General features: G+C 39.2%; 1 protein-coding gene across 8 annotated transcripts in view; it reads left to right on the top strand.

Moving 5' to 3' along the window:
• Positions 1–19,593, top strand: part of STK3 (serine/threonine kinase 3) — a 305,298-nt gene that overhangs the window by 154,903 nt on the left and 130,802 nt on the right. For all 8 annotated transcript variants that reach the window (XM_025265081.3, XM_025265080.3, XM_006048776.4 and 5 more), the window contains one exon: positions 13,094–13,231. In XM_025265081.3, coding sequence (XP_025120866.1) covers positions 13,094–13,231 — 138 coding nt within the window. The remainder of the gene's footprint in view (positions 1–13,093; positions 13,232–19,593) is intronic.

The raw sequence follows: 19,593 nt of genomic DNA, 5'->3' as shown, positions 1-19,593 counted from the left end.
ATGTTTTTCTGGAACTCTCTTGCTTTTTCCATGATCCAGCGGATGTTGCCCATTTGATCTCTGGTTCCTCTGCCTTTTCTAAAACTAGCTTGAACATCAGGAAGTTCACGGTTCACATATTGCTGAAGCCTGGCTTGGAGAATTTTGAGCATTACTTTACTAGCGTGTGAGATGAGTGCAATTGTGTGGTAGTTTGAGCATTCTTTGGCATTGCCTTTCTTTGGGATTGGAATGAAAACTGACCTTTTCCAGTCCTGTGGCCACTGCTGAGTTTTCCAAATTTGCTGGCCTATTGAGTGCAGCACTTTCACAGCATCATCTTTCAGGATTTGAAATAGCTCAACTGGAATTCCATCACCTCCACTAGCTTTGTTTGTAGTGATGCTTTCTAAGGCCCACTTGACTTCACATTCCAGGATGTCTGGCTCTAGGTTAGTGATCACACCATCATGATTATCTGGGTCATGAAGATCTCTTTTGTACAGTTCTTCTGTGTATTCTTGCCACTTCTTCTTAATATCTTCTGCTTCTGTTAGGTCCATACCATTTCTGTCCTTTATCGAATTGATTTTCATCTTAATCAGTATGTTAGCTCAGTCAGTAAAGAATCTGCCTGCAATTCAGGAGACGGGGGTTTGATTCCTGGGTCAGGAATATCCCCTAGAGAAGGAAATGGCAACCCACTCCAAGATTCTTGCCTGGAGAATCCCATGGACAGAGGAGCCTGGCAGGCTTTAGTCCATGGGGTCACAAAGAGTCAGACACAACTGAGATACTAAACCACCACCATGATTACAGCCACTACTATTACCATTTGGATACTCAGTTTTTTTAAGTTCAGCTAGTCCACTCCAGTACTCTTGCCTGGAAAATCGGAGGAGCCTGGTGGGCCGCAGTCCATGGGGTCGCTAAGAGTCGGAGGAGACTCAGCGACTTCACTTTCACTTTTCACTTTCATGCATTGGAGAAGGAAATGGCAACCCACTCCAGTGTTCTTGCCTGGAGAATCCCAGGGACGGGGGAGCCTGGTGGCCTTCTGTCTATGGGGTCGCACAGAGTCGGACACGACTGAAGCCACTTAGCAGCAGTCCTGTACCTTTTGGCATGATTTCATTAGTCTTTGAGGGCTTCCTTACTGAAATAAGGCCCATCGATGTTTCTTCAAGGAGCACTGATTTCTTTCGGTGGGAATGGCATTTTTGAAACTAAAATTTGGATGCCAGGTGTGCTCCTTGCTACAGATGTCCTCTATCTTTAAATGTATCTGGTCCTTCCGATTTCTTAGCCTTCCCCCGCCCCGCCCTCCTCCATGGCGGGAGTTGATTGCTTCTCACTGATTTCTCAGATCTTTTGAGTTAAGACTCGTCCATTTACTTTTCTGTTTTCAGAATTTTATTGCTATCCCATTTTTGCTGTTCTTCTCTCTGTAGTTTAAGCATTAAAAAAAAATTCCTACTGTCCTTTAGTAGCATTTTTGGCATGGCATTGAGTGAGTCAGTATATTCAAGTCACCATATTTAACTGGAGTCTTTTACTTCAACCCTCTTAGTATAGATTTGGATTTTACTCTGCATAAATAACTAGGTCTAATGCTGCTGGGGGTACAAAACTCGATAGGCCTGTTTATGCCTTCAGGTAGTTTCAGTGTTACTCAGAGCATTTAGAATGAGTTTAAAACTAACTGGAGTCCACGTTAAAATATGCAGAGTGCCGGAGCTGAGGTGTATGGTGTGATGGTACGTAGCCTTATATTTTGTGTTCTAGCACAGTGGTTCTCAGTGTTGGCTGTATGTTAGGATTACTTGGGAGACAAAAAAATAACTGTTCGTGGTTCTCAGATCAGATTTAAGATTAAATCTGAATCTACTATGAGCGAAGCTAAGTTCTACAAGTTCTGAACTTCTTTTGGTAGACTTGATTAGTTTGTGTTTTTTATTTTTGTTTTTTGTTCTTTTTCCTTTAAGGGCCAAGAAGATACTTCAGGTTCATCTTGTAATTTTTCCTGCCCCACACCAGGAATAAGTTGGTTTCCTTCCTCAACCCCTTGGTATTTCAGGCCTCACACCTTTGAACAAACATGCAGCTCTCTTCTCTGTGCCTCATTAACTCACTCGTTCACTCTTTAGGACCCAGCCTTTCATTTTTCCTTTAAAGGGCAATTTGAGCTAACTCATTCTGTAATGCCCCTTGTTGCCATCTATTTTAGCACTTACACTGTTTCATTGAAATGATCTGGTATGCATTTTCCTACCCCATTAGAGTCTAAGCTTCTTGGACAAATTCTAATATTATAGGTTTGGATACATTTTATGTGCTTAAAAAAGTTAATTGAGCTGATCACACACAGGAATTCCAATTCTGGAGCCTGAGAGAGAGTAGAATTATAAAGTTCCTTAAGTTTTGGGTCTTGGTCACTTTTGGTTTCTTCTATAACCATATTTTATGGATATTTTTGAATTATATTAAAGTAATATTATATTTAACCTTGAAAGATGATTAAGACTTAACTGGAAGCATTCAAATGTATTGAAATTTAAATTGTGCGTCTGTGAGAGGTGCTTGTAGAAGCAGACTGAAATGACTGGTAACTTAAGCAGTGTTTTTAAATGATGCCTTTGTTCAATTATAAATATATAGTGGCCTTTATAATAAAAAATTTTAAAGGAATCTTACACAGTCTTGTACAATGCAGGACTTCCCAGGTGGCGCAGTGGTAAAGAATCCACCTGCCAATGCAGGAGACACAAGAGATACAGGTTCAATCCCTGAGTCAGGAAGATCCCCTGGAGTAGAAAATGGCAACCCACTCTCGTATTCTTTCCTGGAAAATTCCATGGACAGAGGAGCCTGTCAGCCCCCAGTCCTTGGGGTCGCAAATAGTCAGACACAACTGAATGAGCTCTCATAGCACCTGCAGTCTTGTAGACAGTGAATGGATATTTTGAGTTTTTGAGATTTTGTACCAAATCATTTTGTACTGTTGTTTGTTTTCTCATTTTTACCTTTCTTTTTTATTATATCTCTCCATTTTCTTTTTTCTTAATCATCATGATTTATTACAGGATATTGAATATATTCTATGTGGTACACAGTAAAGCCTTGTTGTTTATCTAGTCTACAGATACTCGCTTGCATCTGCTAACACCAGACTTCCAGTCCATGCCTCTCCCCGACCCCTGGTCACCACCACTCTGTTCTCTGTGTCTGTGAGTCTGTTTCTGCTTCATAGATAAGTTCGTTTGTATCATATTTTAGATTCCACATATTAGTGAGATCATCTGTATTTGCCTTTCTATTTCTGACTTACTCCACATAGTATAATAGTCTCTAGGTCCATCCATGTGCTGCAAATGGCATTATTTCATTTTTTTTTTTGGTTGTTTAGTATTCCATTGTGTATGTGCGTGTGTGTATACACACATGCTATATATATCACATCTCCTTTATCCAGTCATCTGTCAATGTACATTTCGGTTGTGTCCATGTCTTGGTTATTATAAATTCACTTTTCTTTCAATAGAACATTTCTTTGTGGCTCTGTAATTTATACACTTGTCATTTTTATGGCAATATGTTGCTCCATTTTGTTGATACATGGTAGTTTACTTGGCCATGTCTTGTTTGGTGTTTTTTATTTACATTTTACCACAATTACAGAAAGTGAACTATAATTATTTTTATAGAGATAGCTTTGCATTTTCTTTTGGGAGACCAAATATGTGTTACAGAGCCTTTACCTTGTAATAGAATTATCTGTGGCAGAAATTTAATAGAAACATGGAAATAGTGTGAAGTAGATCAGGAGCCAGATAGATCTGATTTCTCGTTTTGACAGACACTTTACTAGCTGTGTGATCATGAATGAGCTAATTAACTGAGCTTTAGGAGTAAAATTGGATTGATGAGAGCTAACATTATTGTGCATTTATAATGTGGCAGGTGCTATTCTAAGTATTTTACATTAACCCATTTAAACTTTAGAACAGCCCCATGAGGTAGCTCTATTATTGTTCTTACTTATTGTTCTTACTGTTGTTCCCAATTTTAAAGTATGGAAACAGGCTTAGAGAAATAGAAGAGGTCAGTCAGATGGCTGCTTATGATGGAGGTGTGATGGTAACCCAGTGCCATCTAGAGTTGGCTCAGACCTTTAGAGCTGGTTCTCTTATTCACCCTGACTGCCAGGGCATCAGCTACATCCCTCCCCTGAATCTGAGTCCTAGGCAGACAGATTGGCCTTCATGAGCCAGATTAATGATTACTGAAATTCCTGCAACTGGAGTTAATTATGAGGTCATGCTTGCAATACTCTAACCTTGGGCTTACTGTAGAAACTGCACCCTAAGAGCAAGGATCACTTGAGATCTTCATGTTCTCTTCAAAGCTCTGTCTATTTAAAGTTGCTTTTAAGGGAGTGGTGAGAAAAACTTTGAGTTGTATTTTTATATTAATATCTGGTAGGCCCTTTGTTATCCTTCACTCTCCTCTCCCATCTGCATGTTCTTTTTAACCAACAATTGAGTATTTGCCTAGTAGGATTTAACTCTTAACCTAGATTGCTAGGTAGAGGGCCAGAGTCTTTCATACCCAAAAAGGAATCTGAAAAATATCCAGCCACCCCACTTATATGAAAACACTGAGGCCACACAGCCAGAGGGTGATTTAGGACTCAAGCCTATGTTTCTGACTTAAGTCCAGCATTGGCTTCATCCACTGTACTGTTTACTACCTTATTTCTAATAATCCCTTAAAAGTATTATTACTATGTATTCTATTTAGGAATTATATACCTTAACTTAGCTTGCTACCTCCGTATTATGTTCACTGTCAGAAGACAGCTATATGTGTTTTTAGTTCTTCGCAGTTTAATGAAGTGCTTTCTCATCCTTTATCTCATTTGCTTGTTATGAAGATAACCTTTTGCTCGTGTACCCGAGGTTCTTGAATAGTGGCCCAGGTTCCTTTGTGATTCCAGCATGTCCGTTGCTTCTGTACATTCACAAGTCCTAGCTACCTTAGCTTCAGACACACGTGTTGACTCAGTCCACTGAGATTACAGTTCAGGCATTGTTGTTTCTCAGCTCCAGCTTTTTTCACATCCTCTGGATGCTCCTGGAGCCTAAGGTGTGAAATTCCAGGCATGAAGATAATTTGTTGTTTAGAGGCGCTAATGTTTCTTGGCTTCTTAGGCTACTTGTGATCAGGGAAGTTCTTTAAAAAACTCAATCAGGGGTTCACTGTGTAGTTAAGCAACATGTTGTGTAGAAACAAACACAAAGATAATCATATCATTTATTGTACTAACATTCTTCAATCAAAATGGTGTTAGAGATAAGATAAATTTTATGGCTGTAATGTGTGTCCATGTGATTTGGTTGGTGTCAAGGAAGGGAGTGAATTGTTAGGATAAGGCTAGCCACTGAATGCCAAAACTTTCTACAGCAGAGGCCTGTTACCTAATCAACTCATACAAAACCTGGCAATTCTTAAGAGGATCCTCTCTGATTCATGATTAGGTTAAATTAGCTGAACAAAGTCAAGTCTGTGAGAAAAATCTGTCAGTTTATTATTATCTAACTTTAAAAAGAAAAGGAAATAAAACGTATAGTGTTTTCCCTGGAGACTTTTAGAGCCTCTCCATTTTGGTAGATCATATATTAAGACTTATTTGTTTGAACTGTATGCAGTTCAGTGCTTGTTTGAGAATAGAATGTGAACATTTTAGGATCACTTTATGATAGTACTGGGTAAATAAGCTTTAGAGTTAAGCTTTTTATCCTTGGATTTCTAATAGCTACTGCTAAGGTGAGCCTTATATGTTAAGATTATCTGAAGATAAGACTGCAGCGCACTTGCTGGCTCAAAGTTCAAAGGAGAGCATTAGCTCAAGGACATAAATCGCTGAGTTGTTATCCATCAATTTGTAACAGAAGGGCAGATGAACAGCATTTATCTAGACAATCTAGTATCATATACCTGCAGTTTGAGGTCAGTCTCTATATATCAGGGGTTTATGTACATACGTGCTTTGAACTGTTTCGCAAAGATGAGAGTTCAAATTTATTTTTATTCTCTAATTTGAAGTAGCAGGTGTATTTGTGTGCCTTTTGCCGCAGCTGATATTAACCCCGTTTTGCCCCCTCCTTAAAGCTGGAATGTGTACATGCATGCCTGCTAAGTCGCTTCGGTTGTGTCCAACTCTTTGCAACTGTATGAACTGTAGCCTGCCAGGCTCCTCTGTCCATGGGATTCTTCAGGCAAGAATACAGGGGTGCCCTCTTTCAGGGGATCTTCCAGGGATTGAACCTGCATCTTGTACGGTTCCTGCATTGCCAAGCGAATTCTTTTTTGTTGTTTCAACTGTGGAGCTGAGGTTAATTAGGTTATTTAGAGAAGAATTTTATTTTCTAGCCCTCCATTGTTTGCTGTTTTTTCACGTGTCCCCCCCCACCCCACCCCCCGCAATTTCATTGCAAACTCCATGGGTTCAAGATATGTGTCTGATTATAAAATCTGTAATATCAGGGCTTACAAAGTTAGATACATAATGGGGGCCATCTGATAAAATATAAAACCGAGCCAGGCTAGATGGGGTCCATGTGAAAGGGAAAACATACATCTCATGTAGAAGCAGTCTAGTTCCAGCACATTTTTACCTTATGGGACTGTGAACTCAGTGTTGTCCAAACAAAATGTATCTGCTGATGCTCTCTGGCCTGTGGCTTATCAGTCTGCTGTTTCTTTTAATAAAACAGAGGAACGCACAGAAAGTACTTGGTGCATAGTTGTCACTTGGTAGATGCTCATTGTGTCATAAAACTGCCTACGCTGCTTTTGAAGGCCTATCTTAGATGTCGTATGTGTAATGTGATATAAGATGAATAAGAATGTTCTCTTCTATTAAAGGATTTTCTCTTTTTCAAAGAAGATGAGTATAGTAATAAAGAGATTAAGTCTTACCCTAAAATAAACAGATTGGGGTATTGAGGCTTCATTGCCTTGTCCACAGAAAGTCTTTTGCATAACTTTCCAAGTTAGGAACCAGTGATAACCAGTGATAACACATTTTAGTAAACTGCCGCATGTTCTGAGGGCTCTCAGAAGAACAATATAGGAAATGGTTAGAATACCTGAATGCCCGGTAATTAAGATGTCTGTTTTTTATTGCTTGAATTCTGGAGTAATGGTTTTTCCTTTTCTCTAGCCCCCCCAAACAATGTTGTTAGGAGGTACTCTTGCTTCTTCTTCTGTAGTGTGTGTGTTAGTCGCTCAGTCATGTCCAACTCCTTGTGAGCCCGTGGATTGTAGCCCACCAGGCTCTTCTGTGCATCGGATTCTCCAGGCAAGAATACTGGAGTGGGTAGCCTTTCCCTTCTCCAAGGGATCTTCCCAACCCAGGGATCAAACCCAGGTCTCCACATTGCAGGCGGATTCTTTACCAGCTGAGCCACAAGGGAAGCCTGAGCTACTAGGGGAGCCCCAAAATACAAAGCATAATTTGCACCACCCGGGAATCGACCCTGGGTCACAAGAATGGGAATCTTGCATGATACCACTATACCAGCGGTGTGGCTAAAACTTTTTATTTTATATTGGCGTATAGTTGATGAACAATATTGTGTTAGTTTCAGCTATATAGCATAGTGATTCAGTTATTCATGTATGTGCGGGCGTGTCTGACTCTAGTCATGTCTGACTCTTTACGACCCCGTGGACTATATCCACTGTCTATGGGATTTTCCAGACAAGAATATGGCAATGGGTTGCTGTTTCCTACTCCAGGGATCTTCCTGACCCAGGGATCAAACCTGCATCTCCTACATTGCAGGAGGATTCTTTATTGCTGAGCCACTGGGGAATCCCATGTGCTATACAATAGGTCCTTGTAAAACCACACTTTTTTTCTCATAATTCCTCCATGTTGCTTTCCCCTTTATCCTAGATAAACATCAACAAATGTTCAGAATCAAAGGTCACTCCTAAAACTTAAGCTGAGGAAAAGTGCGGGATGAAGCACTATTTTTACTCCTCGAGTCTGTAAGCTATTTTTGCCTGAGCTTTTGATGTCATATCCAAGATATTATTGCCAAGACTAATGTCATGAAGCTTTTCCTTCTAGAGATTTTATAGTTTCAGGCATTAAATTTAAGCATTATACTGGAGTGGGGTAGCCTTTCCCTTCACTAGGGGATCTTCCCAACCCAGAAGTCGAACCTGGGCCTCTCGCATTGCTGGTGGAGTCTTTACCAGCTGAGCCACAAGGGAAGCCCTAGTAGTGTGTATACGTTATTTCTTCTGTTTCTGTTTATGACTCATCCTGAGACCTCTATGCTAGCCACATTTAGAATATCTCTAGGTTTGTTTGTTTTTTCTTAATCCTTTTCTGAGGTCACACATAAACCTTAATTAAAAGCAAAAATATAAAGACACACACGGAAGGGGGGCGGGAACCAACTTCATTCAGTTGTGCACTTTCTTGCTGACCAAACTCCATATCCTTCATTCCTCTTCTAATCTTATCATTTCTTAGTCCCTTATAGGATAATCAGCTTGTTCTCTGCTCCTCCCAATAGCCTTATTTCACTTTTCCTTATCCTATTTCTTCTAAAGAGAATGACCTCTCTCCTTAATGCTTTATATGATTTTCTTTATCATTATACAGTTCTTTAAATCTTTTACTGTTCTTTCATTACTGGACTGGGTTAGAAGTTTCTTAAGGACAGTGACTATATTTCCTGCTACATCTTTTAATTCCATATGAAGTCTAATACCATGCTTTTGTGTGTTCAGTTCAGTTTAGTCGCTCAGTTGTGTCTGACTCTTTGCAACCCCATGGACTGCAGCACGCCAGGCTTCCCTGTTCATCACTGACTCCCAGAGCTTGGTCAGACTCGTGTCCATCAAGTTGGTGATGCCATCCAACCATCTTATCCTCTGTCATCTCCTTCTCCTCCTGCTTTCAGTCTTCCCAGTATCAGGATCTTTTCCAATGAGTCTTCACATCAGGTGGCCAAAATATTGGAACTGCAGCTTCAGCATTGGTCCTTCCAATGAATATTCAGGACTGATTTCCTTTAGGATTGACTGGTTTGATATCCTTGCTGTCCAAGGGACTTTCAAGAGTCTTCTCCAGCACCACAATTTGAAAGGATCAATTCTTCAGCTCTGAACCTTCTTTATGGTCCAGCTCTCACATCCATATGTGACTACTGGAAAGACCATAGGTTTAGCTATGTGGACCTTTGTTGGCAAAGTGATGTCTCTGCTTTTTAATATGCTGTCTAGGTTTGTCATAGCTTTTCTTCCAAGGAGCAAGTGTCTTAATTTCATGGCTGCAGTCACTGTCTGCAGTGATTTTGGAGCCCAAGAAAATAAAGTCTGTCACTGTTTCCACTTTTTCCCCCTTCTGTTTGCCTTGAAGTGATGGAACTGGATATACCATGGTCTTAGTTTATGTTGAGTTTTTAAGCCAGCTTGTTTGCTCTCCTCTTTCGCCCTTATCAAGAGGTTCTTTAATTCTTCTTCACTTTTCTGCCCTTATAGTGGTAACATGTGTGTACCACTGATACTTCTCCTGGCAGTCTTGATTCCAGCTTGTGAGTCATCCAGCCCGGCATTTCACATGATGTACTCTGCATATAGGTTAAATAAGCAGGGTGACAATACACAGCCTTTTGTACTCTTTTTTCCCAATTTTGAACCAGTGATTCTAACTGTTGCTTCTTGACCTGCATACAGGTTTCTCAGCAGACAGGGAAGGTGGTCTGGTATTCCCATCTCTTTAAGAATTTTTCATAGTTTATTGTGATCCACTCACTCAGAGAAGGCAGTGGCAACCCACTCTAGTACTCTTGCCTGGAAAATCCCATGAATGGAGGAGCCTGGTAGCCTTCAGTCCATGCGGTCACTGAGTCGGACATGACTGAGCAACTTCACTTTCACTTTTCACTTTCATGCATTGGAGAAGGAAATGGCAACCCACTCCAGTATTCTTGCCTGGAGAATCCCAGGGACGGCGGAGCCTGGTAGGCTGCCGTCTATGGGGTCTCACCGAGTTGGACACGACTGACGTGACTTAGCAGCAGCAGCAGCAGCAACACACTCAATATATGCTTTTGCATAGTCAGTGACACCCAAATAGATGTTTTTCTGGAATTCCCTTGATTTCCCTCTGATCTAGTGGATGTTGCAATTTGATCTCTAGTTCCTCTGCATTTTCTAAACCCAGCTTGTACATCTGGAAGTTCTTCAGTCACTACTGAAGCCAAGCTTGAAGAATTTTGAGAATTACCTTAGAGTGTGTGAAATGAGTACAATTGTACAGCAGTTTGAACATTCTTTGAAATTGCCCTTCTTTGAAATTGGAATGAAAACTGACCTTTTCAGTCCTGTGGCCATTGCTGAGTTTTCCAAATTTGCTGACATATTGAGTACAACACTTTAACAGCATCATCTTTTAGAATTTGATTTAGGTCATACCTGAATGGCCTAGTGGTGTTCCCTAGTTTCTTTAAATTAAGCATGAATTTTGCAGTAAGGAGTTCATGATCTGAGCCACAGTCAGCTCCTGATCTTGTTTTTGCTGATTTTATAGAGCTTCTCCATCTTCGGCTGCAAAAAACACAGTCAGTCTGATTTTGGTATTGACAGTCTTCTGATGTCCGTGTGTAGATTCATCTCTTGTGTTTTTGGAAGAAGGTGTTTGTGTTCTCTTGGCAAAACTCTGTTAACCTTTGCCCTGCTGCATTTTGTACTTCAAGGCCAAACTTGCCTGTTACTCTAGGTATCTCTTCACTTCCTACATTTGTACTACCATCCCCTAGGATGAAAAGGACATCTTTTTTTGGTGTAAGTTTTAGAAAGTCTTGTAGTTCTTTATAGAGTCATTCAAGTTGAACTTCTTCAGCATTAGTGGTTGGGGCATAGACTTGGATTACTGTGATGTTAGGTGGTTTGCCTTAGAGACGAACAGAGATCATTCTGTTGTTTTTGAGATTGCATCCAAGTACTGCATTTCGGACTCTTTTATAGCCCTCATAAGGGCTACTCTGTGTCTTGTAAGGGATTCTTGCCCACAGTAGGAGGTATAATGGTCATCTGAATTAAATTCGTCCATTCTGATTCACTGATTCCTAAGATGTTGATGTTCATTCTTGTTATCTCCTGTTTGACATAGCCAATTTACCTTGATTCAGTGACCTAACATTCCAGGTTCCTATTCAGTATTGTTCTTTATAGCATCAGACTTTATTTTCACCACCAGACATATCCACAGCTGAACATCATTTCTGCTTTGGCCCAACCTCTTCATTCTTTCTGGATCTGTTTCTCTCTTCTTCCCCAGGAACATATTGGACATCTTCCAACCTGGGGAAGATGTCATATCTTCCTTCCGGTGTCATATCTTTTTGCCTTTTCACACTGTTCATGGGATTCTCGAGGCAAGAACACTGGAGTGGTTTACCATTCCCTCCTCCAGTGGACCATGTTTTGTCAGAACTCTCCACAATGACTCGTCCATCTTGGGTGGTCCTGCACCGCATGGCCCAAAGCTTCGTTGAGTTACACAAGCCTCTTCATCTCAAGGCTGTGATCCGTGAAGGGGACATGAAGAGGAAGGACCAGCAAAAACCAGGAAAGAAAGAGCTAGAGCAGAGATGGACACCTCTCTTCTGGATAGTCAGAGAATACTGAAGTCTAGAAGGGAGGTATTATGGATACTTCACCCCTGAATACATCTTTGAGAGGCCTGTGTATGCTGTGCCTTTAAGAGGCCCATGTGTATTGTATACTGTGAATGTCTATGTTGATTGCCAAAAAGCCATTTTTTCCTCATGTCACCTTTAATGTTGATTGTGTCATTATATATAAACTTACCTCTTAAACTATAAATAGTTATAATACGGTTGAGTTCATTTTACTTTGTAAAATTTTTGTCATTGCGTGTTTGTCTCTTGTCTTTTTTTAAATAACATTATGTGGAAATGAAAGTGATGATATCTAATATTTGTTGTGTGCAGGATACATTTGTTTTAACTTTATTATGGTTTTCATATCCTTTCAAAGAAAATGTTGTTTTAGTGATGGTATTTTATCAGGAACTATTCTACAGCCTAGGAGAGAAGTTAATTCATTGCATACAATGATTTTCTAAGAACTTTAGGGATTAATTTTCTTGGTCAAAAAAAGGATAACTTGGTAGCTATGAAGACAAAATGACAGGGAGACTTTTTTAAAGTTTTTGAATTTTTGAGCTCTCTGAATGTATTATCATGAGTGAAAGTGAAGAAATGAAAGTATTAGTCGCTTAGTCATGTTCGGCTCTTTGCAACCCCATGGACTGTAACTCACCAGGCTCCTCTGTCCATGGAATTCTCCAGGCAAGAATACTGGAGTGGGTAGTCATTCCCTTCTCCAGGGGATCGTCCTGACCCAGGGATTGAACCGGGGTCTCCTACATTGCAGGGAGATTCTTTACAGTCTGAGCCACCATAAGTTATTAATATTAAATTAAATCATTAGTGATAAAGTGGTATATTACTTTTAAAACTTTTAATATGGATTCTTGACTCAAATATTTAGAAAGAGAAATTAAAGACTTGCTTCCATCAAGTATTATTTCAAACCACAGCAGTAATTATATTTGTGCTTAAATATTCTGAATTGCAGAAGCAAATTAGGCTGCTGCTAGCCATTCTAAATAGCAGTACTGAAAAAAAAAATACTGAAATGGGAAACAAGTCTGGCATGCAATAGCAAAATTGAAGTATATATCTGTTTAACCAGAGAATGTCCTCAGTTTGGTAAAAGGGTTAGAAATACAGGCTTCTTTGGAGACTGATTAAAAATAATAGATAAAATAAAGAATGATGTGCTCAATGAGCTACAGTTCAAATAGAGGAAATTTAATGGGAAATGATTACATTAGTAGCAGATGGCTTTGCTTCCTGAATTGCAATTTGACTGGAAATCCTAGAAGAGCTTAAATTTATTTTTCAGATTTTTGAGTCTGATTAAAGATAGATAGAGATTTGTTTATTTGCTGTGTTATTGTGATTCTTACTGTGTCTTTTGGATTTTTCATTTGTATCAGGCTATATTTATGATTCCCACAAACCCACCACCAACATTCAGGAAGCCAGAACTTTGGTCTGATGATTTCACCGATTTTGTGAAAAAGTGCCTAGTGAAGAATCCTGAGCAGAGAGCTGCCGCAACACAACTTTTACAGGTCAGTGCTTGTGTCTCCACAGGAGGAGATTTTCTTTATATACCTTTTAGCTTTTTCTAACATTGACCAAGATCATTATGAGTTTCATTAATGATTTATTTATTCATTAACTGATTTGTAAAGATGTAAACTTTTCAGGACATATGGATTGATGTACAGACAGACACACACACACCTTTCTTTTCCTGTATATTCTGTTTCTCTCATTTAAAAATTTTGTTTTCCAAGTTCAATTTTCTGCCCTCCCCCCTCCCCCACTAATTTTTGTTGCCAATTCTTTCCTCCAAAAATTGTGTTAAAACTAAACTTCTGTAGGGTTCTCATTTCAGAAATGAGTTTCTTTTCCATTGTTATTGTTTCTTATGTTTTAACTTCCAGATGTATTATTCCTTGACCCAGCATTTCTTCTTTGACTTTTTGCCCTATAAGACATGTAAATACGAAATCCCTGAACTCCTTGAGAAGATCGAATGTTGTAAATACTGGTGACAAGATGACCTAGATGAAGAGTGTCAGTGTCCCTGTACAAGTAGACTGTATCCAGAGTGTCAGGAGGCTTTCTTTTTTTTTTAAATCTCTTTTGACATTAAATGCAAGTAGAGATAATTTAATACTTTTAGTAATTATTCATGAGTCTTTACTTTCCCAGCAGAATTGACTTAGACCTGTGTGCTATAAGTGTGCATGTTAACAAAACTTGATATTTGGAGAATAGTTCTTTTTAAGTGACAAAAAGATTAAAAACATAGTTATAAAAAGTGATTTTTCCAAGGTAATGTTTTTTAAAAAAGGAATTATTGAGAATGTTAGAAACTAGCCCTTTAATATAAGGTTTATTGTTACAAAAATTTAGCTTAATACTCAGTTTCCGTGAAAGGCGGTTGAGCAAAATCTGTCTAGAATAAAACACCATATATTCTTTGACCTAGTAGTTACTCTTCTAGCAATTTACAGAGAAAGTTAACCACGTGTGAAATAACATAGGTGTAAAAACTCTTCATAAACCATTATAATGGCAAAAGATTGGAAACAACATAAATATCTGTCAACAGTTTGGAAGCAATTTGAGGTCTGCTGAGGGCAGTTATTGGCAAAATACACACACCCACATACACATATATGTATGTATACATATGTCAATGCTTACAGTGGAGTAGCTCTAGAAAAATAAGCAAGAAAATGGCCTCCAGAGAAGGTAACTACATGGCTGAGAAGCAGTAGTGGGATGGAAACTTTGTTTTTGCCGAAGACTCTTTTTTTAAGACTTTTGAGTTTGGTTTTATGTGCCCATATTACCTTTCAAAAGTTAATTAATTGAAACATTATTTTTGAAATATTGTCAGCACTTCAAAGGAATTTTAAGCACATAAATCAAAGATCTATTGCTGTTGTTATTGTGTTGAATCTCTAAATTAACCATAAAGAAGATAAGAAAGAAGGGGGAGGGGAAATAACAAAAAAAAATGGGACAAATAGTATAAAATCTGATGATGAAAATAAATCCAAATACATCCAATGACTGGTTTTTGGATAATTTAACCAATATTTTTTTCTGGTCTTTCTTCCATAATCTTTTCTGATCTCTTTAAAGAAATTCTGTTTTTAACCTAGAGTTCTTAGGGTGGAAAAGCATTTAAGAAATATTCCAGTAAAATTCCCTAATTTTGTATACGAGAGTACTGAAGCCCAGAAGAGTTCAGTGACTCACGAAAGATCACACAGTGATCAAGGGATTTTTCTAGGTTTCTTCCACTTGTCCCCTAGCCTCACTTGTCACCCTTTCTCCATTCTGCTTTCTGCCCAGGAAATTGACCTGTATGTGTGAAAGTTGCTCAGTTGTGTCCAACTCTTTGCAACCCCATGGACTATACAGTCCATGGAATTCTCCAGGCCAAAATACTAGAGTGGGTAGCCTTTCCCTTCTCCAGGGGATCTTCCCAACCCAGGGATCAAACCCAGATCTCCCGCATTGCAGGCAGATTCTTTACCAGTTGAGCCACATGGGAAGCCCAGTTGACCTGTATGGATTATATTAATAAGCTCGTTACTCTCTGGCTTCTAGCTGGGTTTGGCTCAAGCATTTTTCTTTATATTGAGGGCAAACAGTGCAGCTGGTTTTGAATAGTGCTTGCTGCTGCTGCTAAGTCACCTCAGTCGTGTCCGACTCTGTGTGACCCCGTGGACGGCAGCCCACCAGGCTGCCCCTTATGAGCCAGTATTTGTTTTTTTGATTTTTAAAAAACTTTTCCTGTTGTGCTGTTGTTGGGCATGGAGGCCCTCTGTTATAATGTTGGTGTGTCCACCTCTGGCCTCTTAATCAACCCCTTGCTTGACTTCCCTTTTTTCCCCCTTTATAAATGCTGAAATAGTCGACTTGCAGTTTCATGTTTCATGCTGCGATTCATGGGGTCGCAAAGAATCGGACACCACTGAGCGACTGATCTGATCTGATCTGATACCTTTTCTCACCCCTCACTTGCTAGTTTAAAGACTGGCAGGCTCCTTTTTACTCATTGTTTCATTGTTTCTAAATTCAAATTAGGTACTCCTCCAGAAAGCCTTCCTTTCATCTTTGTTCAGGCTAATTGTTTCTCTGGGTTTCCATAAGCACCCTGGCCATGTCATTTGCCATGTTAGAACGAAATAACTTGTTTCTGTGTCTTTGTCCTGGATTGTAACTAGTTCAAGGTCAAGTGGTACTCTTTTGGGAGGGGGTTGTTTTTTGCACCTCTGGTATCTTAGCACAGGTATCTGTATCCTGGTATCTTTAATACACATGTAGTGCTTATTAATACATGTGTATTAAATTCAATATATGTTTATTTAAGATAGCAAACTTCTGAATTGAAAAGCTTTTAGACAGAATTACTATCTGTTGTATCATTTGAGTCTCATTAGACTCCGAGTTTTATTTTACTGAATGTCTGAAAGCCATCCTGTTCTGTCTCTTAAGGGAGTTTTGCATATGTTTTATATGTTATAAGTTAAATTATGTTTTAACTTTAAGAATATAGTCTTATTACCAAGTTTAAGTGGACATTTGCCTATAACCTACATGTGTAGATTTTACCATGTTGATTTGTAGACTTTGATTAACAGGTTTTGAAGAGAAATTTGTGCTGAATTTTTTATAGTGGTTGTCCAACACTAGATAATTGTATAAGTTTAAAAGAGCAGACTAAGACTGAAAGGATCCTTTGAGATTAAGTTGAACTCTTGGTAGTTTTTAAAAGATGAGGATATTGAATCCCCAGGGACAGTTCAAGTTCAGCCTGGTGGCCCTAGAATTCCTAATCTGGAGATGTTCCCTGTACTTCTGGTGGATAGCTTAGAACCTGAAAGTCAATTCTTGCCCTAGTCTGGCCTTCTAGAAGAGTGAGATCTGTCATTATTCACATTAGCCCATGGGCTTGGCTGAAATAGGTGGTGTCGTGGGTCACTTTGTGAACTCTCATGGCATATGACTTAGTTTTCATTTTACCAGTTGAAGTGAGGAGTAGAAACTTTATCTACCTTGCTGTCCCTCCCATTTATAATATAATTATCTTTAATACTTCCTCTTTATTACATTGAGGTCCATATCAGAGTGTTATATTTATTTTAACCTTTAAACAATCAAGAAAACCAGGATAAGGGATGACTGTTTTAACCTGTTTTTGTTCTCTTCAGTGTTCTTCCTCCTAATGTTCCAGAAGTTCCTTCTTTTGTTCCTTTCTTTCTGTTTAGAAGATTTCTTTTAGCCATTCGTTTAGGGTAGGCCTTTGTTAACAAATTCTCTTGATTTTCCTTCACCTGAGAACATCTTGTTTCTTCTTTATTCCTGATGGATGTTTTCACTGGCTATAGAATCCTTTCTTGGTTCAATACTTGGAAAATGTTGTGCCACGTTCTTCTGATATCCATGGTTTCTTATAAGAAATCTACAGTCATCTGAATTGTTTTACCCCTTGGTCTTTTCAAGACTTTTTTCTTTGTCTTTATTTTCAGAAGTTTAATTAAGATGTGTGTTGGTATGAATTTCTTTGGGTCTGTACTGTTCAGCTTCTTGACTCTGTGGGTTTATATCTCTTGCCAGTTTGGGGAAGTTTCCAACTATTATTTTATCGGACATTTTTCAGCCCTACCCTCTAGGACTCCATTAACACAAGTGTTAGATTTTTTTTGTTTCACTCCCACAGATTCCTGAGATTCTGTTCATTTTTATGCCAGTTTAGTTTCTCTCATTCATATTGTGTAATTTCTACTGTTTCATATTCTGATTCACTGAGTCCTCTCTGTCCTCATTCTGCTATAGAGCCAGCCCATCATCAGGTTTTATTTTTGTTATATATTTTAGTTTTAATTTTTTCATTTGTTTCTTTTTTGTGTCTTCTAATTCTTTGCTGAGGCTTTCTAACGTGTCATGTGTTTACAGGCATGTTTATTGAAGGATTTTTATGACTGCTCTAAAATCCCTGCTAGATAATTCTGTTATCCATGTCATCTCGATATTGGTATCTGTTGAACCAGTTAAGTTAATCGTTTCTTGTTTCTTATTGTGATGAGTGATTTTCATTTGAAACCTGGGCATTTTGAGTATTATGTTTTGAGACGCTGGATCTTACTTAAATTCTCTGTAATGAGTGGTGTCCTCTGATAGTGCTTCAGTGGGGTAGAGGGGCACCATCATTTCTCTCAAGTAGCATTAGAAGTCCAGGCCCCGCTACGTGGTCTCTTTTGACATGTAGGGTTGGGGAGGGGCTCCTTATTACCACCAGCCAGGGTTGAGGACTCAGGTTCCCTCAGTGGCCTCTGTAGGCTGGGCAGTGATGGAAGTTCTGATTCTCCCCTTGGCGGCCTCCAATCCCCTCTAGCAGAGAGGGAGGTGGGGTTTCCTTATTACGGCCTGATAGTGCTGGAAGTCCAGGTTGTCACGAGATCTCCACCAACACTCCCCACTGGGGAAGGGAAGCACCTTTTATACTGCTGGGTGTGGATGAAGCCCCAGCTTAACATTTGGTCTTCTCGGATACTACTGCAGTGAAAGGATTGGATAGCCTCCAGAGGGTAGAAGTCTAGGTTCCCCACCCAGCCTTTGCCGCATGGGGTGGGGTCAGTGTTTTCTCTGCAGTGTTTGGTGGAGCAGAATGGTTATTGTTTAAAAGAGAGGGTAGCGTGCTGGCTAACTGTCCTTTCCTGATCCTTTCACTCAAGAGAGAGCAGGCTTTTGTAGGGGCTGTTGTAGTCTGTGCCGTGGGTGTTTCTGGGTTCCTGACTTCTTCAATAACCAGGCTGGGATAAATGAAGTAAAAGGAGAGCCCATGGAACTCACAGCTGTGTCATTGCTTTAGTGCCCCAGTCCCAAGCTGGTTTGCCACCTTCTCTCCACCTTCCAGTGTCTTCCTGTGCTTGTTTATGTATAATGTCCAGGGTTTTCACTATGCTTTGATGGAGCGGTATAGAGGAAAGGATGACTGCCCAGTCGGTCCAGAAGCAGAAGTCTCTTCTGCAGTTCACTCCTTGGAAGAAATTATTAATTTAAATTCTTTCAGTTTAGAAATTGATAACTCAGAACATGAACAAAGTTTAGCAGTTCAGATTTTAGAAGAGTAAGTCTTTAAGCAGCTTTATTTCTTAAAATACACGACCAAGAATGTGATAGGCTGATTTTGGGTAGTCTCTGTCTTCAGTCCAAGTGGTGTAAGAATTCCTGTCCTCTTACTTTGTGTTTAACTTTAGATACTTGATTTTTTTGCCACGCCACACATTTTGCAGGATCTTAGTTCCCAGACCAGGGATTGAGCCTGGGCCCCTGCCGTGAAAGCACCAAGTCCTGACCACTGGGCTGCGGCAGAAACCCTAGATACACCCAGAAACAGGGAAACTTTTGCTTTTTAGAGTTTGGTCTGTTTATCTTTTTCTTATTGATACTCTTTTTAAAACTCTTAAAGTAACTACCCTCTTGTCTGACATAAATGTTAAAGTTTTAGTTCATTTATGGTTTTTTCCCTGTGTTTCATGGCACTTGGTTGAACATATAAATATTCTCCTGTATTACCAGTTCTTTTGTATTTCCATTTTTTGACTTTTAACTTCTTAATCCATCTGTAATTTATTTTGATACTTCTGTGGTGAAGATCTAACTTAATTCAAAACCTTCCTCTCAACCCCCAAATAACAAAGCAGTAAGTATTTTTTCCTTACTGGTTGGAATTGCTGTTTTCATAATATGCCAGCTTATTTTGTACATTATATTCTATTTCCAGCCATTATATTCTGTTTTGTTGTTCTTTCCATTCTTATGCTGGTACCACATGCTTTTCTAGGCATTTAACAAAAAGATATTACTTCTGTTTATTGATTTTTCTGTTAACTCAGCCTGA

Source organism: Bubalus bubalis, chromosome 15, assembly GCF_019923935.1.
Source record: "Bubalus bubalis isolate 160015118507 breed Murrah chromosome 15, NDDB_SH_1, whole genome shotgun sequence".
Classification (NCBI taxonomy): domain Eukaryota; kingdom Metazoa; phylum Chordata; class Mammalia; order Artiodactyla; family Bovidae; genus Bubalus; species Bubalus bubalis.
The sequence above is the reverse complement of the archived record's forward strand: the minus strand, read 5'-3'. Positions and strand labels throughout refer to the sequence as shown.